This window comes from Zingiber officinale, chromosome 8A, assembly GCF_018446385.1.
Source record: "Zingiber officinale cultivar Zhangliang chromosome 8A, Zo_v1.1, whole genome shotgun sequence".
Classification (NCBI taxonomy): Eukaryota; Viridiplantae; Streptophyta; class Magnoliopsida; order Zingiberales; family Zingiberaceae; genus Zingiber; species Zingiber officinale.
Window position 1 is genome coordinate 18,451,584 of NC_056000.1, and position 24,063 is coordinate 18,475,646.

At 43.4% G+C, this 24,063-nt stretch overlaps 1 protein-coding gene across 3 annotated transcripts; it reads left to right on the forward strand.

Moving 5' to 3' along the window:
* The first annotated feature begins 1,293 nt into the window (after positions 1–1,293).
* Positions 1,294–5,762, forward strand: LOC122012890 (APETALA2-like protein 1). 3 transcript variants are annotated; one of them, XM_042569551.1, is made up of 10 exons: positions 1,294–2,393; positions 2,474–2,499; positions 2,587–2,617; positions 2,733–2,820; positions 2,975–3,120; positions 3,381–3,425; positions 3,528–3,631; positions 3,750–3,862; positions 4,077–4,181; positions 5,283–5,762. In XM_042569551.1, the coding sequence occupies exons 1-9, from the start codon at positions 1,852–1,854 to the stop codon at positions 4,164–4,166; spliced, it is 1,185 nt and encodes a 394-aa protein (XP_042425485.1). In that variant the 5' UTR covers positions 1,294–1,851; the 3' UTR covers positions 4,167–4,181; positions 5,283–5,762. The 3 variants fall into 3 exon arrangements, with proteins under 3 accessions (XP_042425485.1, XP_042425486.1, XP_042425487.1); XM_042569552.1 differs by having other exon boundaries at positions 5,293–5,762; XM_042569553.1 differs by lacking the exon at positions 3,381–3,425 and having other exon boundaries at positions 1,295–2,393.
* The last annotated feature ends 18,301 nt before the right edge of the window (positions 5,763–24,063 follow it).

A 24,063-nucleotide genomic window follows, 5' to 3' on the forward strand; every position in this document is an offset into this window, starting at 1 on the left:
TTTGTTAATATCCCTCAGATATCTTTCTTTAATTTTGATATTTTATAATCGTACTTAGATTTTTTTGGCTTTTACAATTATAATCTTATTCTTATTGTTCAAGTTTATTCATTATTCATTTTAAATCAATTTTTTATATAACTATATAATAATTAAAATATTAATATTTTTAAAATACTTGTTTATAGTTTTTCAAATACTTTTTTTATTGTAGTAACAACAATTAACAAATACTCTTAAAAATTATATTTTATAGCATATTATGACTTATGACTGGCTTAATGATGGGGGTGATAATTTAAAATAATAATAATAAATATTTTACAGATATTATTGTACTAGTACATTTGAAATATTAAAATATATTTTAATATTAATAAAACATATAAGGATGTTTTAGACAAAATTGTAATAAGGTATTAATTTCACAATACACAAATAATAATAATAAAAGAAGGAAAGAAAAATGTCAGTACGCAGGGTAATTTTAAATATATTTCAATATTTTAAAGTATTTCTTAAATCATCTTATAAGGTTTGATTAATACTAAAATCCTTTAATCATTTTTATTCTATGAGGAGAGACATTTTAATAATACATGAAAACCTTCTCACAAAAAATATATTAAAAAGCCTAGGGCATCACAAGATCATAAATAAACTACTTGAAAATAAGCTTAATTATAAATTAAGCATAAATCATTAGTGCTTACTCATATCTTGAATTCCTTTATTATTATTATTATTATTTTAATACGTAACCATGGCAACATTATTCCCCGGGGCTTCTCTCGTCCATTCTTCTACATTGATTTGATCGACTTGATCATCATCATCAATGCAGAGCCTCTTAACGTTAAATTTCTTGGAAATTTCCTCCATGAAGATGTATATTATAAATAATCACACAGCGTACTCTTCTTCTTAATTAATTGATTTAATATGATATGGAGCATCTTAAACATCAATAAATAATTCTTTAATTTATTTTTCAAACAACGTACTCCTTTCTCCCACTCGGCTTCACTGTTCCACGCTCCGGATCCGTCCAAAATCGATCGGACGTTCCAGATTTCCCCGATTTGTAAGATATGGGGCTCCCGTTTGGAGGAAGTCGATGAGAGAAGATCTATTGGTTAAAAAAAAAAAATGGACAGGATGATCCACTTTTATGTAATTGTGATCTAATTATAATGAAAATTATAATTAATTATGATCGATCACGATTACTATCCAACAGTAATCAAGAGGCCACTATCTCCTAATCTTTTGTTTACCAGGAGATTTGGTCTCGGAAGTCGACCGGGGTACTGGTTCCCCCAGTTACCTGACACCGTCTCTTACCTCTACATATTCTTGCGGAAAACGAACTGCGAAAGGGGTAGCCTTTGATTTTGAGCTCGCCTTCTCTGATCGCCGCCGGCGATCTCTCCGCCGTATTACCTTTAAGGCTGTTGCTGTTTTTTTTTTGCCTTTTTTTTTTCTTTACCTATCTACGCTGCTGAACTACCGATCTAGTGCCTTTGGTTTGGTGTCCGTTTTTGTTTGATCTTTCGGCCGGGCAGTTTGGGGAAGGAAGGGTAGAGTGGGAAAGAGAGATTGAGACTAGGGTTAAAGTTCTTGCATTCCAGGAACGTTGGGATTGGCTTGAGCTGTCATTTTGATCTTGAAAGTGAATCAGAAGACAGATGTTTAGGAAGAACGATTCGGCCCTGTCTTGCTTTTATCTGTTCCTTCTTTGGTTCTTCTTCCGCAAGTCGTGAAATAGATCCCGGAAGCTAAGCTGCTGCCGGGAGTTCTTGGAGATATCACGAAGAGTTCGGACGCGATTGATTCGGAGAGGGTCGATCGATGTTCGACCTAAACTTGGCGTCTTCTGACGACTCGGCTGCGATGGAGGGAAAGATCGTCGCCGTCGATTACGGCGGATCCGGTGATTCCGGAAGTTCCAATTCGTCCTTCCTCAGCGTCGAGGCCCCAGTCGATCTGGCCGATGGCGACTGCTGCTGTACTCTTCCCGCTCCGGCCTTCCAGTTCCTCATCTTGAAGAGCTCCGCCTCTAAAAGTGTGGCGGGAGATAGTGCAGATGACGATCGGGTAGTCCAGCCTGGATTATTCACCATGCAGTTACTTCCGCCGGAGCCGGCGCCGGCGCTGGCGATTTCGCAAACTTCACAGTTGACGGGTGTAGCGCCTCCTTTCTCGTGTTCCTCCGGCCCGCAGTCGATCGATTTCTCGTTCTCCAAACACGAGTCGCGGATGGATTTTAGGATTTTCAATCAGCAGCAGCAACCGCAAGTGAAGAAGAGTCGCCGTGGGCCACGGTCTCGGAGCTCTCAGTACCGTGGTGTTACGTTTTACCGCAGAACAGGGAGATGGGAATCGCACATCTGGTGAGCAAATTGCCCTCTAATATTTACTTTCTTTTTCTTGGTCGCCCAAAATTGGTAAATTGATATGAGCTTTGGTGTAGGGACTGCGGCAAACAAGTATATTTAGGTAAGCAAGGTCCCCCTTTTTGTCAGTTCCTCCGTCATTAATTTCTGAAACTTACTATTTTGCACTTGATTGGTTGGGCAATAAAAGGAGGCTTCGACACAGCTCACGCTGCTGCAAGGTGAGCATTATTTTCTTGTCTGGTGCTTTCTATTTCAGTCACGTACTTACCCACTTAGGCAGGAGCAATATTGAGAATATTGTTGCCACCAATATTGAGAATATTGTTTACTCAGGGCTTATGATCGCGCTGCAATTAAGTTTCGAGGAGTTGGTGCTGATATCAACTTTAGCCTTTGTGATTATGAAGAGGATCTAAAACAGGTAACTATCTCTTCAAGAGGTTCTTCATAAGCCATCCATTTCTCCTTCCTTTACAGTAAATGGAGGATTAGAGTTTGAAATATTTGATTCACTGTATAAACAAATGTCTTTTTAAAATGGCCTAGTTTTCCCTATTTTGTTGGAAATTCTGTAGATGATGGATTTGTCAAAGGAAGAATTTGTGCATATTCTTCGTCGCCAAAGCACTGGATTTTCAAGGGGAAGTTCTAAATATAGAGGAGTGACCCTTCACAAGTGCGGCCGCTGGGAAGCTCGCATGGGACAATTCCTTGGCAAGAAGTAAAGTCTTATTCCCCAGTGCTTAATCGTCTATTAATCATGCTTCTTTTTTCTTATACGTCTTAGATCAAGATAATTTCTTGCTCTTGCATTTCTATCATAAACATCTGTTGGACCTATTTTTTATATAATTAAAGGGAATACCATAAACATCTATGAGAACTGTTTCTTCGATAAATTAATAATTTCTTCCCTTTGCCAAATAAAGAGGCAATAGCCCTTTTTTTTTTTTACCTATGAGAATATCAATGGATGTGCAGGTATATATATCTTGGGCTATTCGACAGCGAAATAGAAGCTGCAAGGTCTCTCTTAATATGAATAGTCTCATTACTGTTTTGTCTCTACTCTCAAATTATTATTTTAATGTGTGATGGTTCTATTCTAACGCCACTTGTTTACATTAGGGCTTATGACATGGCTGCTATAAAGTATAATGGGAAGGAAGCTGTTACCAATTTTGAGCTAAGTAATTACGATACAGAACTACTTGGCACGGGTGACAGTGAAGGTAAATAAGCAAATTCCTTTTTTTTTTTTTGATCTTTTTCATTATATTAATGCATGTTTCTTGCGATCAGTTATATACATTTTGGTGGAGTTCACAAGATTTTCTGAAATGTCCGCAGGTCATCTTGTGGATCTGAACTTGAGTATTGCCCAACCAGTTGTCCAACTTCCAAGGGGAATTCCTAATCCACTGGCTAGTCCTTCTGACGTTTCTAATGCTGGCAAAACAAATGTAGCTTTTTTGCTAGTTCCTTAAATTTTGTCGTTTCCTCAATCTTGCTTCCTAGTAAATTTGATGTTATTTCATATTGTGGTTCAATTCCTGTTTCACCCCAAGTAACTAATTGAGTATAATTTAAATCAAATCTTAGCTTATATTTCCAAGCTCTCTTTTTAAACTAGTACGATATTGATCCTCATTCTTGTTTTCTTTTGTTCTGCAACAGATTGACCATCTGCCTTGGCAAATGAAATCTATCCCACCTATCTCACCGGATCCACCAGGGCATTCTCTTTTATGGGCTGCTCGTTTTTAATTTCCTATGATCAAGGTGATGTTTTTAAGAAATATCTTCTACAACATTCTATGTATGATAGAACTAAATTTGCAGAGTGATTATCCCACCACCACTGCTTGTACAAAGTTTAAAATTGTTTTCTGGCTTTCAATCTCAATTACAGCAGGACTTACTAGCAAAATATGTTTTTCCCACATTAGCAAGAAAGTTCAAGAATTAAAGGCTAAAGAGGATAAAATTTCACTTTTATATCGCCACATTTTCAAGTGAGAATTTTTATAATGTAATACTCATAAGTTTGATACTTTGAGTGCTTTGGCATTTACAGATGGATTGATTTCATTTTGGAGTCAATCTCTCACCTCTGCCAATGTTGCTCTTGAGGGAGCATATTGAAGAGATTAGGAAGTGAGAAAAGGAACACATCTCTAAATCCTCTCTTAACTACAATTGACATTTGGGTTGATTAGTCACATTTTCAAATTCTTATAAATATGCTTACAAAGAGCTAGGTTACTCGCTTAAGTGTCTTGTCCTTTAGAGTTAACGCTGATTTTTCTCTTGGACTTTAGCAACAGATGCATATTCCTTATATAATATCCTACAACAACGTCTAAGAATCAAATGTTAAAAACAGGATGTGAAACATGTGAGTGATACAACCTGACTTTTATAGCTCCATATCTCCAAATGAGAGCTGTTTAATATGCTTAAAAACTTGAAATACTAATATAATTTTCACCTTAAGTGCTTTGACATTTGGAGTTGGATTGGATTTCCTTTGGGAGTCAATCTCCCAACTCTTTCAATGTTAAGGAGACAAATTAGTATGGCATCTTCAAGTGTGTTAATATTTAGGTTGAATAGTCATCTTCAGGTAAATACTAAGAGGCTCTCGCTCAAGTGTCTGCACCTTTTGAGTTGGATTGAGTGCTCTCTTCGACTTTTAACATCAAATACATATTCCTTCTTTGATACTCTGCAAATATTGATTTTGCGAATCAACCATGAGATTGGATGATATCTATGTAGCATGTCTCTTAACTGTATATAGTTTATGATTTTGCCAAGTCTTCGTTGCATATTTTCTTGTCCAGTTAGTCTTAATTAAACTTATAATATTGGATGATATAGACAACTGCAGGATAGAGGGAGTGAAGAGCCTCAGACGATTGGCCATCTCCAATTATACTTTTTCCACTGCTCGTGCAGCAGCATCAGGATTTTCTCGAATATCTTTTCCCGTGATGACTGCCCATCCTCGCTTCACATCACCTTCCACGACCATCAACGCCATTTCTGCCCTCTGAGCTTTGCTGCTACAATATCGATATCAGCAGGCTAAGAAAGAACACTGCATGCGCAACAAGCAGTAACAATTGACTTGTTTCTATTTTCATGGCGCTGCATGCTTCTATTAGTAGGCGACGCGAAGCGAAGCTCGGCAACATTACTACCCTTTGGCAATCTGTGTGAATATTGAATATATAACTAAATTGGTCGGTTTGAGAATGGTGGATGTTGGTGAGATTGTTTGTTGCTGGTCTCGAGATGGACGATTGCTTGAGTGTGGTACAATGCTTGATTGAAATGGGATTGCTTGCTTAAAGAAAATCGGGAGACGTGTCGTTTTGTTGGACATGCAGTAATACTTTTACGTTGCTTAAGAGTATTACTTTGCTTAATTGCAGCAAAAAGGCGAAGCTCTCGCCCCCAGGGCCCCCACCGACCGGACCCACGGTCATTGTGAGGGAGATAAATCGTAGCACCCGAACTAGTATGGGACGGACCGGGTGGGATATAGGGATAGGGGATTTATTCCCCTGCTGCCACTGAGTTTCGACCCGGCAGTCTCATTGCAGCAACTCCCACCCCATACCGTCTCGGATGACCCACGGGGTCGTAAATAAACGTATTACTTTGCTTAAGAGCATATGGATCGTCATTATAACACTCATCATCTTATCAAATAGTATAAAGTTCATTGTCATATATTCATTATAATAATATATTTCTTTCATTCATATTTTTTTTTTAATATTAACATTAATTATTTATTGCTTAATCATCCACTCACTCCTCTTAAAATTATATTATATTAAATAAATATATTTTAAAATATTTACATTATTATTATTATTATTTTCAATAATAATCATACTTATAAAAAACAATTTTATTATTTTTTGAATCATATTAAAAATTTTAAAATTTTAAAAAAAGAAAATAAAAAACAAATGAGAGAGAGGATGTTCAAACTCTATATCTCTTCTATCATGTGAGTGAGCATTATAAATAATATTCACTTATAATGAAGAGAAGGTGTTAAATGAGTATTATAATGTTCATTTAATACCCCATTTGAGATGTTCTAATAAGTTTGTAGGTGTCCCTGCTCTTGCCCCTGCATCCCAGCTGGTATTGGCGTTAAGACCATCTCCAAACACAAAACCTATTTTGGTGTCATTTCAATACTAATTCGGTGTCGCTTTAGCACCAAATAATTTTCCTAACTCCAACCAATATATACCATTTCCTACCAAAAAGAAATATTCCTTAAAATATTCCATTTTTCTATTTTATAATTTATTATTCAACCTACATATTAATTTATTAAATATTTTGATTATGATAATAATTACTAATATTTTAAAATATTATTTATTTAACTTAATAACTAATATAAATTTATAATTTAAAAAATTTACATAATAAATTCAAATTAAATAATATTAATTTATAATATTTAAGAATATTTTAAATATAAATTTAATGTTATAATATATTATATTAAAAAAAGTACTTACATGTACTCTACTGTTCACGTGCAATAAATTTTAGTATTATGTTGAAGAGTATTTAAGATTTTTTTTATATTAAAATGAGGTAAAAAAATATCCGTTGGAGTTAGTCTAAAATTTGGGCATTGTCACAGGGTAGCCGAGGACGGAGGGTGGATTGACTGTCGGGATCGTTGGACGGTGGTCTGAGGTGCAAGGTCGCCCAGTGTAGTCAAGGGAAAGCAGAAACCTAAAAACTACCCGGGTAGGGGTAGCCAAATAAGACCGCAGAGAGAAAACCTACGGATAAATTTACTTTACAGAACAACATGTTGGAAAACTTTTCTTTTGCTAGCAGTGCAGGCTTACATACGCAGTGACGTACTTGTTCGCGATAAATCAGGAAGATGATATAATAGTTAGTGAGATATAACTAAATTAAAGAAGATATAATTTTAAAAGGGGTCATCAATTTTAAAGCATATTTTAAAAGAAGGATAAATTTCGATGCGTGAAATGATTTTTTTTTCTCTATGTCTATAGCTAGTTTTGGTGTCCTAAATTTTGTTTAGTGCATCAGAACGTTCTTTCAATTAATATAGTTGAGCGACCTTGTTTACCCAGTTTATCGGTTTCTTTTATATATATTGATCCGGCGATAAGAATAGGGGACCCATTTCCTGAAAGGTCCCAGCCTAAGCATGGATAGAGGGTTGACTAAGCGGGTAATGGCCGCGTCAAGCAGTTGAGCAAGTCCGAGCGGAGCCAGAGATAACCCAGCCAAGCTTGGGTTTCCGACGCCAAGGCAGGAGGACTGAATGGCCGAGCGGGTGTATGCCCAGCTGGAACCGAAGGGCCGAGCGGGTGGTCCGTTCGGCCAGGATAAGGGCGAGGACACAAAGGTTAGCCGAGCGGCCTATTCGTTCGGCTCGGGATATGGGATGTCAGCAGAGGCATGTCTAATGATTATGCCGTACACAAGATTTCACGATAGAGGATCTTGCCGTCACATCATGGAGAGGCTGATACAGTAGCGGTATGACCTTATGGATGCCCTTCTGACAGACCCATACCTGGGCATGGTCGAAAGCAGGAGATTGCTTCGATTGGCGCGCCCAGGCTCCTTCGAGAGGTCTATATAAGGTCTCCATTTCTTCACCGGAGGTACACAAGTCTTCTGTTTCTAAGCCACCTCTTTGTTATTCCTCGCCTGACTTGAGCGTCGGAGGGCCGTCGCCGGGACACCCCTCCCGACTCGGTTTTGTTGCAGGTTCGCCGGAGCACTCGAGGATCCAGCAGGGAGCGCCACATCCCCAGCGTTCGTTGACCCCTGGTTCGGACATGATCAATTTGGCGCCGTCTGTGGGAACGCACCTGCATCCGAGCAGAGGCAATGGACGAGACTGGAAGAATACATACCGTGACACTCTTACAAGAAGAGTTGGACGCTCTGGTCGAGATAAGGGCCGCCAAACTTGTGGAGCAAAAACAGAAAGCAGCAGCCGAGCGGCCGGAGCAATAAGCAACGTCTGCGTCGGGTGGCCGAGCGGAAGCACCTCCAGCCACCGTCGCATTCCATCGAGCCTTATTTCGTACCCCTGAAGCTATACCAGCCCGAAGAGATAGAGGATCTTCTTCAGACGAGATGCCTAGGCGAGATGACAGAAAGGGGAAAGCCCCCCGAGCGGACTCATCTCCCGAGCGGATCAATCGCCAATTTTCGGAGGCTATACTACAAGACCCTCTGCCCAAGCATTACGTGCCTCCGACGATCGGCGAGTACAATGGAACAACAGACCCGGATGATCATCTGGGTAAGTTTGATAACACAGCTACGCTCCATCAATACACAGATGGAGTAAAATGCCGAGTTTTTCTTACCACTCTCTCGGGATCGGCTCAACGCTGGTTTCGGAGGCTGCCGGACGGATCTATCACCAGCTTCAAAGACTTCCGAACGGCTTTCTTCCACCACTTTGCAAGCAGTCGGCGATATCAAAAAACTAGCGTTAGTCTGTTTGCTATCAAGTAAGAAGCCCGTGAGTCGCTCCGAGCTTATATCCAGCGATTCAACCAAGTGGCGATGGATATTCCAACGGCCACATCAGAGACCATGATGAATGCCTTCACACAAGGCCTAGTGGATGGGGACTTCTTCCGGTCGCTCATCCGAAAGCCACCCCGAGATTATGATCACATGCTACATCGGGCCAACGAATACATAAACGTGGAAGAAGTGCAAGCCGCCCGGAAAAAGGAAACTCCAACCGAGCGGGCACCTATTCAGGCCGAACGGAAACAGCACGCCGCTCATCAGCCGCCCAGAGGACCGAGGGCCGAAGCAATTTGATCCCCCCACGCCAGATCACACGTACAAGAGGTGGCTGCCGCTCGGCCCAAGCCAAGGAAGAGATGGACCCCTATGTTCTGCTCCTTCCACCGGACGGATACGCACAACACGAGGGATTGTCGAAATCTTCCCTTCGTGGCTAATCCCGTTCCCAGGAATGCCGAACGACGGTCTCCTCCCATCGACAGGAGACAAAGGACCCATGAAGCCGACCGGACCCACGCCGAGAGGTGACGTCAACAGACGCCCGATCGGCACCGATCTCCAAGATAGGAGAATCGCCGGGCGTCCAGAGAACGGTCCCGACCGTCCACTCGGGAAGAGGAAAACAGGAGCAATACTTTCCGGGGCGAGATCAACGTTATTGCTGGTGGGCCGACCGGGGGAGACTCCAACCGAGCCAGAAAGGCGGGCGTCCGGCAGCTCCAGATCCACGCAGTCGGTTGCAGCCAAGAGCGGGCAAGTGGACCGGAAATCACTTTCGGGCCCGGGGACTTAGAAGGAGTTGAAGTGCCCCACGACGACGCCCTGCTCATTAAAGCGGTAATAGCAAATTACACTATTCACCGCATATTTGTTGACACAGGGAGTTCGGTCAACATCATATTCAAGAAGGCGTTTGACCAGCTGCAAATTGATCGAGCCGAGCTGCTTCCCACTCAGCCGGTCAGACAGATCCGGCTGGCTACCTCGCTGGGAGAAGAGCCGCTCAGGAGGACCAGGACGATAAATTTCGTGGTGGTCGACTCTCCCTCGTCCTACAACGTCATTTTGGGACGACCGGCGCTCGGTGAATTCCGAGCGGTCGTCTCAACCTTCCACCAGAAGATGAAGTTCCCCGTCGAAGACAAGGTGGGAGAAGTACGGGGAGATCAGTTAGCAGCTCGGCGATGCTACATAGAGATGGTCCGAGCAGAATCCAACTCCGCTCGGAAGGCGCCTCGAATCGAGGTAAATGCCATCTCTGAAAAGCCACCCTCTTTAATTTATGAAGAAAAAGAGAAAGTGCAGATTCATCCGACCCGATCGGAGGCCACGACTTTTGTTGCCTCTGATCTGGAGGAAAAGAAGGAGGAGCTGATCCAATGACTCCGACGAAATCATGATGTATTCGTCTGGTCGACACATGAATTGCCCGGAATTTCGCCGAACATAGCGCAACATGAGTTGCATGTCCGACCGGACGCTCGGCCGATAAAGCAGAGAAAAAGAGATTTCAGTACCGAGCAGAACTCCATCATCCGGGCGGAGGTCGAGAAGCTTCTGGAGGCCGGCCATATACGAGAAGTACAGTTTCCGAGTTGGTTGGCTAACGTAGTATTAGTCTCCAAGCCGGGCGGAGATTTTCGGGACTTGAACAAAGCATGCCCCAAGGACTTTTATCCTCTACCCCGGATAGATCATTTGGTGGACTCTACGGCCGGCTGCGAATTAATTTGTATGCTCGGCGCCGCTCGCCCGGGAAGATCAGGAAAAAGTAAGCTTCGTAACGGCCGACGGCACATATTGCTACAATGTGATGCCGTTCGGATTGAAGAATGCCGGGGCCACCTATCAACGCTTGATGAACAAAGTGTTCAGAGAGCAGATCGGGAGGAATCTTGAAGTTTATGTGGACGACATTCTTATCAAAACCGCCCGAGCGGCCGATCTCTTCAAGGACATGGAAGAAACCTTCCGAACGCTACGCAAATATGGAGTCAAGCTAAATCCCCAGAAGTGTCTGTTCGGAGCAAGAGGAGGACGTTTCTTGGGGTATATAGTGACCGAACGGGGAATTGAAGCTAATCCCAGCAAGGTGAAAGCTCTACAAGACATGCCGCTTCCAAGAAATACAAGGGAAGTGCAGCGTTTGACCGGTCGGATAACCGCATTGTCCCGATTCATCTCCAAAATTGCCGACCGGAGCCTCCCTTTCTTCAAAATTTTGCGCAAGGCCACTAAATTTCACTGGGACGAGAAATGCGACCGAGCATTCGAAGAATTGAAGACATATCGTAATTCTCTGCCTATACTAGCCAAGCCGATCGGGGGTGAGTCACTTTATATTTATCTGTCTTCCACCGAGCATGCTGTAGGCTCGGCGCTTGTAAGGTCCAGTTTCTGAGCCACATTTTAAAGATGCGAATCTCGTTACACTGGGCTCGAGAAGTTGGCCTTTGCTTTGGTTCTAGCCGACCATATTTCTTGGCTCACACCATCATTGTCCGGACGAACAGTCCACTAGGAAGAGTACTGTTGAATCCAAAAGCGTCCGGACGGCTCATCAAGTGGACGACAGAACTGAGTGAATTTGACATCCAATACCAGCCCCGCTTGGCGATCAAAGCGCAATCCTTGGCTGATTTTGTGACCGAAGTGCAAAGGCCAGAGCCGGAAGCTATGTGGAGAATATATGTGGATGGGTCTTCCACTCGGCTCGGAAGTGGGATTGGAATATTGCTACTCTCACCCCAAGAAGAAAAGATGCACTTATCCGTCCGGCTGGATTACAAAGCTACTAACAATGAAGCAGAGTATGAGGCCCTCATAGCCGGATTGCAGGCAGCACGGCATGTGGGAGCCGGTCGGGTGACACTCTATTCAGATTCACAGTTGGCCGCTCAGCAACTTTCTGGCACCTTTGAAATCAACAGCGTTCGGCTTAAACTCTACGCTGAGGCATTTGAAAAACTTAAAGCTACTTTCCGAGAGGTTCTTATTCAGAAGATTCCCCGAACGGAGAACCAGGCAGCCGATGAGTTGGCCAAACTAGCAAGTTCTATAACGCCGGTCGCCATTCAGCAACCAATTGAAAAAGTACTGCTGGTGGCGCACGTCGACCGGATGGAAAGCCTCACATTTCCAAGCGACTGGAGGGCACCCATCATAGAGTTCCTCCGCTCGGGAGCTACATCAGCCGACCGGAATGAAGCCCAGTTGCTGAGAAGAAGAGCCGGTCGGTTCACACTCATCGGCGATCAACTTTACGAAAAGGCTTTCTCTCGCCCGCTGTTGAAATGCGTGAGCTCGGAAGACTCAGCTTATATTCTCCAAGAAGTACATCAAGGGTCGTGCGGAGGGCATCCGGGCGGACGATCACTAGCTAAGAAGATCCTGCTAGCTGGATACTTTTGGCCGACCTTACAAATAGACGCCGCTCGGACAGTATCTACGTGCCTTTCGTGCCAGAAGTATCACAACTTCTCGCACCTACCGGCAGAGGAGATGAAGGCATCAACCGTTTCGTGTCCGTTCGATCAATGGGGAATGGATATTGTGGGTCCATTTCTGATGGCGACCGGGTAGAGGAAATTTTTGCTGGTGGCGGTCGATTATTTTTCCAAGTGGGTGGAGGCCGAGCCACTAGCCAGGATCACCGAACAGATGGTCAAAAAATTCATCTGGCAACACATCATCTGTAGGTTCGGTATCCCTCGCCGATTGGTTTCCGACAATGGGCGGCAATTCACAGGGAAGGTGCTAGAAGATTGGTGCAAAAGCTACGGCATCGAGCAACACTTCACATCCGTGGCTTACCCCCAAAGCAACGGTCAAGCCGAAGTAGCCAATCAGGAAATTCTCCATATTCTGCGCGCTCGGCTCGACCACTTGGGAGGAAGTTGGCCAGATGAAGTGCCGGGCGTTTTATGGGCCATCCGAATGACTCCTAAGGAAGGAACGGACGTCACACCTTTTCATCTAGTGTACGGCGGCGAAGCGGTCATTCCGGTTGAAGTCGGCGTCGAGTCTGTCCGGGTCCAATGTTACGATGGAGGCAACGCCGAGCGGAGGAACATGGAGCTGGATTTGATTGATGAGGAGCGGGCCAAGGCATCCGTTCGGCTGATGGCGTACCGTCAACGAATGAAGCAAAACTACAACCGGCGCGTCATTCCCAGATCATTCCAGGTAGGCGATCTTGTTTGGAAGAAAGTCAAGCCGGTCGGCGACGTCGGCAAGCTTGAAGCTCCGTGGGCAGGCCCCTTCAAAATCATCGAAAAACTCCGCTCGGGCGCGTATTATTTGGAGGATGAGGACGGCCGACATCTAGATAGGCCGTGGAGCGCGAACCACCTCCAGCCTTACCGGGCGGGGTGAAAGGTGTGCCAATGTAAATCATCCTATGTACTTTTTTCGACTGAATACTTGAAATGCAGAAATGAAAAATCAAGAGAACAAATATAAGGCATCGTCAACGAGGATCGAAGGCCCCGTACCGTTCGGACGGAGGTAAATTATCCGAGTCAAAATGCTCAATGCTGAAGACCCCGTGCCGTTCGGCCGGGCGTACGATACCCAAGCATCAACACAAATTCCGAAGGCCCCGTGCCGCTCGGCCGGAGGTATATTGTACGAGCCAAAGGCTCGATTCCGAAGACCCTGTGCCGTTCGACCAGGTAAACGTTGTCCAAATTAGGCTTAGAAGCCCGTCTAGCCCAGACGTTAAACCGTAGAGCCGTGTCGACCGGCTATAAATATCCGCGCCGAAGACCGTCTAGCCCAGACGTTAAACCGTAGAGCCGCGCCGACCGGCTATAAATATCCACGCCGAAGACCGTCTAGCCCAGACGTTAAACCGTAGAGCCGCGCCGACCGGCTATAAATATCCGCGCCGAAGACCGTCTAGCCCAGACGTTAAACCGTAGAGACGAGCCGGCGTCTATAAATCCCCGAGCAGAAGCCGACGAGCTCCGTCGTTAAAGATCGAGAGCCGCGCCGATCGGCTATAAATATCCACGCCGAACCCGCGACTGCGAACTTACTGGACGGAACTAAGGACGCCAAATAACGAGCGTTCGCAAGTACTAAATTAATTAAGTCCGATCGACCATCGGTTTGCCAATACTTCGCATTCACTGAATGCAAACAGTATAGCCAATCGCTAAACGATTTCAAGGAAATCGAGTCAATTGATTGACCTGATCGGTCGTCTAGTGGGAAACACGTGGAGCTTAACTGACTCTAAAAATAAGCACCAAACAGACAAAAGACGGCAATGAAGGGCAAACAAAAATAGAGGCAAAAGGAAGACAATTACGCCGATCGGCACATGCAAAAATGTTACATCAGCAGATGAAATACAGAGTACTGGGGAGAACTCGCTTCATTCCGGGTCCTCAAAGTTAAAAAAGGCGTCCGGGATATCATCAATCATAGCCGCCAGATCGGAGGCGGGAATGTGCATTTCCACCGGGAGGTGGCCACCCTTCTTCAAGTATGCCATGGTGACCTTGACCGCCTCGGCGAAAGTTGAGGAGACGTTGCCACCGAACTTTTCGCCGAACCGCTCCGAGCGGAGGTATTCTTGGCGCGCTGCTGCTAGGCGACTCGGCTCTCCCTCCTTATATTTTCTGAGCGCCGCTCGGGAGGCAATTAGCGAGTCCTGGAGAACTTTCTGGTCCACCTCCGCTTTAGTGCGTTCAGCGGAGCGCCCATCCCGTTCGGCAGCTAGTTGGGCTTCTAGCTTCTTAGATTGCTGATCTAGGGCTCGGACTTCAACTTTCATCTTGTCCAGATCAGCAATCGCCCGCTTCTTCCGGCTACTGGCGCGCTTCACGTCTGCGTCGCGTTTCTTCACCAGGCCTTCAAGTCGAGCCACCTCTGTAGCCAGGTCGGCGACCTTCTTCTGTTCGGCCTCGCGGGCTTGTTTCTCCCGCTCGGCCGATGGACCCCCCGAGACTTGGAGTTTTTCCATGAGATCCTCCAGCTCGGCCAGACGATGGCTAGTGGCGATTTGCTTCGCCCAATGCTGTAAGTGAAATAATAAAATCAGAAACCAAACAGTAGCATGGCGCAGGAAGAAAAATGAACCTACCTGAGTGGCCTGCTGCATGTGGTTATCGCCGAGCTGCTTGGGCGTCATGAGGGCCACCCGAATCTGAGCGTCCTCGAAAAGCTTGGCGAGCGGACCCCTCAAGGTTATCTCATGAACGGGGCTTGATGGCCGATCGGCAGACAATAAATATTCCTCCGATGGGAATCGAAGGGTAGTCTTGATGGTCGGGTGACCGGCCGGCACTTCCTCAGCCTCAGTCGCCTGGCCCGAGGACTCCCCAATGGTTGAAGTTTCGCCCAACCGTCGTAAGCGACGACGAGTTCGTGGAGGAGAGCCAGAGGGCTGTGCGGTGGGCGAGGCCACTGAGGTCCCGATCTGCGACGGCGTGCGATCTGGCGAAGCGACCTCGATCGGCGCCTGTGGTTCGCCCTCTTGGGTCGGCGGAAAGCTGGGGTCTCTTCGACAGCTTCTCATTTCTCTCTTGGGAAAAGATGCTCAGTGCAATCGGCTTACTAAATCTCTCATGAGGTGGATGGAGTAACTGTTCCCTGATACTGATATTTACTGCCATATGACCCCGCTCGGCGAGTTCTTTTTTGGTAGCCGCCTCAATCTCCATAGCTTTCAATTTCAGATGATCAGTAGCCTTGGAGCGCCACATGACTTCAGCTGCAATGGAAGAAATTAAAATCAGTTAGACAAAAAAGGCGAAGAGAGTAAAAGGTCCTTACCCATGCGGTAGGGGAGATTGGCCCGAACGGGAGATAATCCAAAAATGTACAACACCCCCTTGAGAAGCAACTGGTCGATTTTGTACCGCTGACCGGACAACCAGTTTGCCGCATGAAGGTAGGCTGGATTGCTTCTGAATTTGCCGAGCTCCGGCTGGGTCGGCACAGCGGTCTGCCATTTGGTTCGGAATGCTGGCCGCTCGGGAAGTCGTATATAGAAGAAAAACTCCTTCCAGTGCTTGTTGGAGGTCGGCATATTATCAAAAAATTTGAAGCCTATTCTACTTTGGAAAATAAAGGTGCCCAACTCGGATTGTTTGGAGTAGAAGAAGAAGTGGAATATTTTGGGGTCAAGTGGAATACTATGCAGCCTAAAGAGGACGACCACCCCGCTCAACAGCCTAAAGGAATTCGGCACAAGTTGGCCGAGCGGGATGCGGAAATAATTACAAACTTCCAAAATAAATGGATGGGTAGGAAATCTAAGGCCGCCCTGGAATTGGTCTAGAAAAAAGCAAATGGTACAGATCGGCGGGTTATGGGGCCGATCGGTCGGGTCGGCTATAACTATTTCATGGTCGTCCGGGATCCCGTACGTCCGAACAAGACGCCGAGCTCCGTCCTCGTCAAATTTACTTTCCATACTCATATACCATGGACCGTGAACATGGATAGCGGGTTCGGAAGAGCTCGCCATCTCGAAGAGACAAAAGGATAGCAACGAAAGAGAGGTAAAACGATTAGGGAAGATCTGGTAAACGAGGAAAGAAGGCTCACTAAGAAGGAGATGGGCGGAGAAGATTGCCGGTGAGATGGTAGCCGCCGAAAAACGGGAACTGGATCGCCGGAGGCCGCAGCAGCAGAGGAGTCAGGAGGACAAAGCACGAGCAAAGGTGCGGCAGAGGAGGAGCACTAAGGCTTTATACGGCCGAAGTCGATTGGCCTCCACCGTCCGATCCAGGTCACGAGAAACAAGGACGCCATCGGGCCGTCCATTTCAAGCGGTGACGTCCCATCATAAGTAACGCTGCTGCCACGCGATGGTCGACGCGTGGCACTGAGCAATCTGGCGCATTTAATGTACACCATACCGCGCATGCTTCGACTTAATGAAAAGGATTTGCGTGATTTTCGAGAAGATTTAGACAAGCAAACATCCACGTTGAGCGCCAAGACATTCAAAACGAAGAGCCGAGCGGCTGAATTTGACATAAGGGCTGAACGGCTCAAGGGATATTATAAGCGACGGTAAGGCGACGACCGCCCGCTCGGACACATAGTCCAGTCAGTCGGACTCACTGCCTCCTTCGACTAGACTTGAAGGGGAGGCAAGTGATCCGGCGGTAAGAATAGGGGACCCACTTCCTGAAGGGTCCCAGCCTGAGCACGGATGGAGGGTTGACTAAGCGGGTAATGGCCGCGTCAAGCAGTTGAGCAAGTCCGAGCGGAGCCAGAGATAACCCAGCCAAGCTTGGGTTTCCGACGCCAAGGCAGGGGGACTGAATGGCCGAGCGGGTGTATGCCCGGCTGGAACCGAAGGGCCGAGCGGGTGGTCCGTTCGGCCAGGATAAGGGCGAGGACACAAAGGTTAGCCGAGCGGCCTATTCGTTCGGCTCGGGATATGGGATGTCAGTAAAGGCATGTCTAATGATTATGCCGTACACAAGATTTCACGATAGAGGATCTTGCTGTCACATCATGGAGAGGCTGATACAGTAGCGGTATGGCCTTATGGATGCCCTTCTGACAGACCCATACCTGGGCATGGTCGAAAGCAGGAGATTGCTTCGATTGGCGCGCCCAGGCTCCTTCGAGAGGTCTATATAAGGTCTCCATTTCTTCACCGGAGGTACACAAGTCTTCTGTTTCTAAGCCACCTCTTTGTTATTCCTCGCCTGACTTGAGCGTCAGAGGGCCGTCGCCGGGACACCCCTCCCGACTCGGTTTTGTTGCAGGTTCGCCGGAGCACTCGAGGATCCAGCAGGGAGCGCCACATCCCCAGCGTTCGTTGACCCCTGGTTCGGACAGGATCATATATATATATATAATAATAATAATAATAATAATAATAATAATAAAAAGAAATTCATTAAATTTTATTGACTAACCTTATGATAATCGATTTAATTTACACAGAATTTTTTTTTTAGATTATGCATTCCATTTAAAGGAAAAATTTCTATAAATTCGTCATAATTGGGGAAGGGAACTTTGGGATTGCTAAATCATAGATAAGATATTTATATAAAATAATAGAACCATCATAGTATTTTTTACTCCTACGAAAGGAAGGGTGGTAAATGGATAATTCAACGATCTGAATCAGATAAATTCGATTTCTTCGATAGAATATAAGAGAAGAATAAAGTAAATTCCGTTGCGGAGCCGTATGCAACATAGAAATGCCCGTACGGTTGTTCAATTCCATTTTCTTCTTTGGGGATCAAACCGTGTATACCTAGGTAACAACCTGGATACATTGCCACTGCACTATAGCTCTGGATTAATGATAAACCCAATTAACCTCATTAATTAGCTCTTGGGGTGACCAGCCTGGTCATACGGAATCTTCCCACCTGTCATCAGGGTAAATCGGAAAGTACTCGCGGCAGACGACTAAAAATCCCAACATCCTTTGGTTACACACCCCATTTGGAGAAAAAATTCTTACAAATTAGTCATAATTGGGGATCGAACCATACGTGCCTGAGTGACAATCTTAATGCTCTGCCATTGCATCATAGCTCAGGGGCATAAGTAAATAGTAGCATGATTAATTCACTTGTCGAATCAATTTCTATGGTATAACAATCAATTCATTAAAAAAATAATAAAAAACCTTCTATGATAAAAAATTCGCTGCTTTTAATAAGGTGTATTGAATTGATATTTGAGAGTATGATATAATTAGGAGAACTAGATGAGTATCTAGGATCTTATTCCATGTCATTCTAAGCTTTTTTCGTGTAGAAACTGATTGATAGACCTAAAGAGCTCGAAATGACATAAAACATATTAGATGCTTCTCTAGTTCTTCCGATTATATCACACTCTCAAATATCATTTTCATATGCTATATTGAGAATAATAATTTTATTAAACACAAATCAGATTTTTTTAGCACGTTATGGTGTCTTTTTATGATCATCAACCATCATTTTAATAAATTGTTACACTATAGTAATCGATTAATTTTTTTTTTTTTGATGATATTCATGTTTAAAAAATTTATGCTCTCAATATGATGAATGAAAACAATATTTGAGGACGTAGATATAATCAAGAGAATTAGACAAACACATAATATCTAGTTTCATGTCATTCTGAGTTCGTTAAACCCGCCAGTCAATTTTGGTTGAAATTGATTAATGGACTTAGAGAGTTTGGAATAATATGAAACCAAGTCTTATGTATTTATTTAGTTCTCCTGATTATTGAAGGTACTGGAATTCTGTTATGTTTAAATTTTCCTGTATAAAAATTATACAAGTACAGAACTATTCCTAGCAACCCGCATGTTCGATCAGACATGTGTTTCATCAATCAAGCAAGTTCTTGACGAATCAAAGCACACCTTGATCGAAGTACAAGATCACTGACCTCTTGTGTTGGTATTCAAAATCGATAGAAAGAAAACTTGACTAATTACACAGCGGAATTAAAGAACTAGTTGTACCTTTTCTTTGTAGCTAAAGACTTCTTGATATTCTGCTGTATTACTCTCCTCTTCTTGGACGTCGTGTGGACGACGATCTACCAAGACAACACCACCCTCCTTCTCTTCTCGATTTCCAAACCACCGGATATAAAAGGAAGCTCTAGGATGGGGCACCTTCTAATCTTCTTCCTCTTCTCCAATCCGCCGGCCACCAAGTAGGAGGGAACGCCAGCCACCAAGAGGAGGGCGCTGACCACCAAGGATAAAGGGGGCGCCGACCCTAGCAAAGGAGAAGGGGAGGGGCGCCAGCCCTAGGTGAGGAGGAAAGGGAGGGGCGCCGACCACAAGGAGGAGAAGAGAGAAAATTAGAAAATTAGGTTTTAGAAGCCACCACCTACTCCTTTTTATAGGTTTGCCGTCGGTTACAAAGAAAGAAAAAAATAATAGAATTATGTTTAGAAAAAATCTCTTTCTATAATCGAATTCTGTTTAGAAAAAATCTCTCTTTCTATAACCAAGTTAAACCAAACCAAGTTAAATCAAACCAAGTTTAGTTAAACCAAACCAAGTTTAGTTAAACTAAACTAAGTTAAACCAAACCCAGTTAAACCAAACCAAGTTATGGATGAGTGGATGTGAGGCTTTATATAGAGGCTACAACAGGGACGTAGAGGAGGAATTGGTTTAGGCCTCCTGATGAGATTGGGCTTCCTGTGTTCGGTCCGAACACCCAACCCAAGTCCATCAATAATAACTCATACCACTAAAGGGTTATTATTGAACTACCGCACTAATCCCATATTACAATATGAGCTCCTTCTTATCATGAGTGCGTTAATCTCTCTGTGTTTAAGATATCGTATGTCTATTAATTAATTGAGTTACTGACAACCCAATTAATTAACATCTGATTCTAAGAGTAGTACCACTCAATTTTATTATCATGTCGGACTAAGTCCACCTGCAAGGTTTACATGATCCTTATGAGCTCCTCAAGGGGACATCATCAACCTAAATAATTAGGACACAGATTCCTTCTATAATCAATAACACACCATATAAATAGTATCATTTCCCAACTCATTGGGCCTATTGATTTAACGAATAAATCTCATCCATTGATAAGTTAAAGAAATAAATACTAAGTATACATGCTTATTATTATATAGGGATTAAGAGAGCGCACATCCATAATAACAAAGGTTTTATTCTTTTATGTAGTCAGTACAAATCGAACAACCTCAAACGGTCCTACTCAATGCACACATAATGTACTAGTGTAATTTTATAGTCAAGATAGACTAATACCAAATTATACTACAATCGCTCCAATGGTTTGTCCCAATCTATCTTGGTTGTGAGCTACTATTTATAATTTATAAGGAACCGATAACATGATCTTCTGTGTGGCACCATACACCATGTTATCTATAATATAAATTAAATAGACAACTACATTGACATATATATAAATATAAAATGTAAACATTTGACTAAATTGATTCTCATTTCAAAATATTTCAAAACAAATGTTCATACAAAAGCTAGGCTTATAGTATACATCCCAACAATCTCTCACTTATACTAAAAGACTATGCTGCCATAAATGCTGCCATACATCTGATTCCCATCCCCTCAACATGTCTATCAAAAGCTCTCGCCGGAAGGGCCTTAGTGAAAGGATCTGCCAGGTTATCTACTGATGAAATCTTGGCGACAACAACCTCTCCTCATTTCACGATGTCTCGTATCAGGTGGTACTTGCGCTCAATGTGTTTACTTGCCTTATGGGCTCGTGGTTCCTTTGAGTTTGCTACTACACCACTGTTGTCACAATAAATTGTAATAACTTTGGGCAAACCAGGAATCACATCTAAGTCCATCAAGAAGTTTCTGAGCCATACAACTTCTTTAGCTGCCTCAGAGGCTGCCACATACTCATCTTCTATGGTGGAGTCTGAAACGCAGTTCTTCTTAACACTCCTCTATGCTATGACTCCACCTCCCAAAATAAACACATACCCCGAGGTTGATTTACTGCTGTCCCTATCCGATTGGAAATTTAAATCTGTGTAACCCACAGGGAGCAAATCATCTGCCTGGTAAACTAGCATATAATCTTTAGTCCTTTTCAGGTACTTTAATATATGCTTTACGGCAGTCCAATGTCCCAGTCCTGGGTTACTTTGATATTTTCTAACCATGTCTACGACAAAATAGATATCCGATCTCGTACATAACATCGCATACATTAGGCTTCCTACAGTCGAAGCATAAGGAACTGCCTTCATCTTCTCTATCTCCTTTGATGTTTTAGGACACATCTCTTTAGATAAAGGTACTCCATGCCGAAAAGGTAGAAAACCTTTCTTGGAGTTTTTCATTCTAAAATGAGCTAGGATAGTATCGATGTATGAAGCTTGGGATAAGCACAACATCATTTTCTTGTGATTCCTTATTACTTTGATCCCAAGAATATGCTCACATTCTCTCAAGCCCTTCATATCAAACTGCTTGGACACCCATACCCTTACGTCTGACAACACTTTGACATTGTTGCTAATGAGTAAAATGTCATCTACGTATAGTATAAGAAATACAACCATGTTTCTGTCACTTTTCTTGTCTACACAAGACTCATCCGGACACTGAATGAATCCATAAGACTGGATCACTTCATCAAATCGGATGTTCCAAGATCTCGAATCTTGCTTCAGTCCATAAATGGACTGATTGAGCTTACATAAAAGATGCTCTTTGCCCTTCGCAATGAATCCCTTTGGTTGCTTCATATAGATGTTTTCTTCAAGACTTCCATTAAGGAAAGTTGTCTTGACATCCATTTGCCAAACCTCATAATCCATATGAGCATCAATAGATAAAAAAATCCAGATAGACTTAAGCATGACTACAAGCCTCGCTTTAAAGGTTTCCACCTTCCCATCTGTTCCTCTTTTCCTTTTGTAGACCCATTTACATCCAATGACTTTTACACCATTTGGTGGTTCTATAAGCTCCCAGACTTGATTAGAATGTATAGATTCTATTTCAGATTTCATCGCACTTTGCCAAGATGTTGCATCTTTATCTTGGAGTGCTTCATCATATGTTCAAGGATCAGCTTCATGTTGACTAGGGATCAAGTCCGAAGACTCTCCCAAAATACATAAATCTTTCAAGTTGCCTAACAACTCTCCCACTACGATGAGGCACTGCCTGTAATTGTGCATAATTTGTGACACGTGTTACAGTTACTTATGGTATCTCATCTTGTACCGTTGACACTAAAATAGAAGTGTCCTCTCTTATTTCCTCAAGAACAATTTTACTCATGGGCTTATGGTTCATTACATAGTCCTCTTCTAAAAATCGGGCATTTGTACTAACAATGACCTTCTGATCTTTAGGACTATAAACAAACCACCTTTCGTCCCACTAGGATATCCCACGAACAAGCGAACTTCTGTACGCGATTCCAATTTATCAGCATCTCCCTTCAACACATGTGCTGGACTACCCCAAATCCGAATGTGTTTCAAACTAGGCTTACGCCCATTCCACAATTCTGTGGGAGTAGAGGGTACTGACTTAGAAGGTACCAAGTTTAGAATGTATGCCGCCGTTTCCAGAGCATATCCCTAAAATGAATTTGGTAAGTCTGAATAACTCATCATTGATCTAACCATTTCCATAAGAGTCCTATTTCTTCATTCTGCCACACCATTCTATTGAGATGTACCAGGTGCAAACAATTAGGATTGAATCCCGACTTTTGATAAGTAACTCCTAAACTCTCCTAAGAGGTACTCTCCACTACGATCAGACCGTAGTGTCTTGATACTTTTATCATGACGTTTCTCCACATCAGCCTTGTACTCTTTGAACTTATCAAAGCACTTAGACTTGCGGTGCATTAAGTAAATGTACCTATATCTCGAATAGTCGTTTATAAAAGAGATAAAATATTCAAAACCACCTCTTGCCTGGATAGTCATAGGCCCACATAAATAAGAATGAACTAATTCCAACACTTCTTTGGCTCTATACCCCTTAGCCTTAAAAGACCTCTTGGTTATTTTTTCTTCCAAGCAAGACTCGCAGGTCGGAAAGTTTTCCACTACCAATGAAGCTAAAGGTCCATCGGCTATTAACCTTTGAATCCTACTCAAGTTAATTTGACCCAATCTTATATGCCAAAGATATGTTTGGTTCATTTCCGAAGGTTGCTTTCTCTTATTATAATTAGAAGATGTGTTATTAATTTTCATTTGTTACATCGTGGGAGTTATTGGATTAAGAGTATACAAATTGCCAACCAACGCACCAGAACAGATAACCACCCTATTTTTCTTGACAACCACTTTGTTATCAAAAGAAATAGAATATCCATCCATAAATAATTTAGAAACTGAAATCAAGTTCTTTCTAAAACATGGTATGTAAAGACAATTTCTCAAAATCAAAGTTTTATTCCTATTAGAAGATAAATAAACATCTCCTACTGCAACAACCACCACTCTCGTAGTATTGCCCATGTAGACGGTGATTTCCCCTTCATGTAGTCTTCAGGTTTCCTGGAACCCCTGCAATGAATTACAGACATGATCAGTGGCTCCCATATCTACACACTAGGTACTG

Bases quoted from the DNA above. Each gene is read 5' to 3' on its own strand.
- LOC122012890 (XM_042569551.1), top strand. From the start codon at position 1,852: ATGTTCGACCTAAACTTGGCGTCTTCTGACGACTCGGCTGCGATGGAG. The intron at 2,394-2,473 runs GTGAGCAAATTG...GCTTTGGTGTAG, and splicing joins AGATGGGAATCGCACATCTG to GGACTGCGGCAAACAAGTAT. The intron at 2,618-2,732 runs GTGAGCATTATT...TTGTTTACTCAG, and splicing joins ACAGCTCACGCTGCTGCAAG to GGCTTATGATCGCGCTGCAA.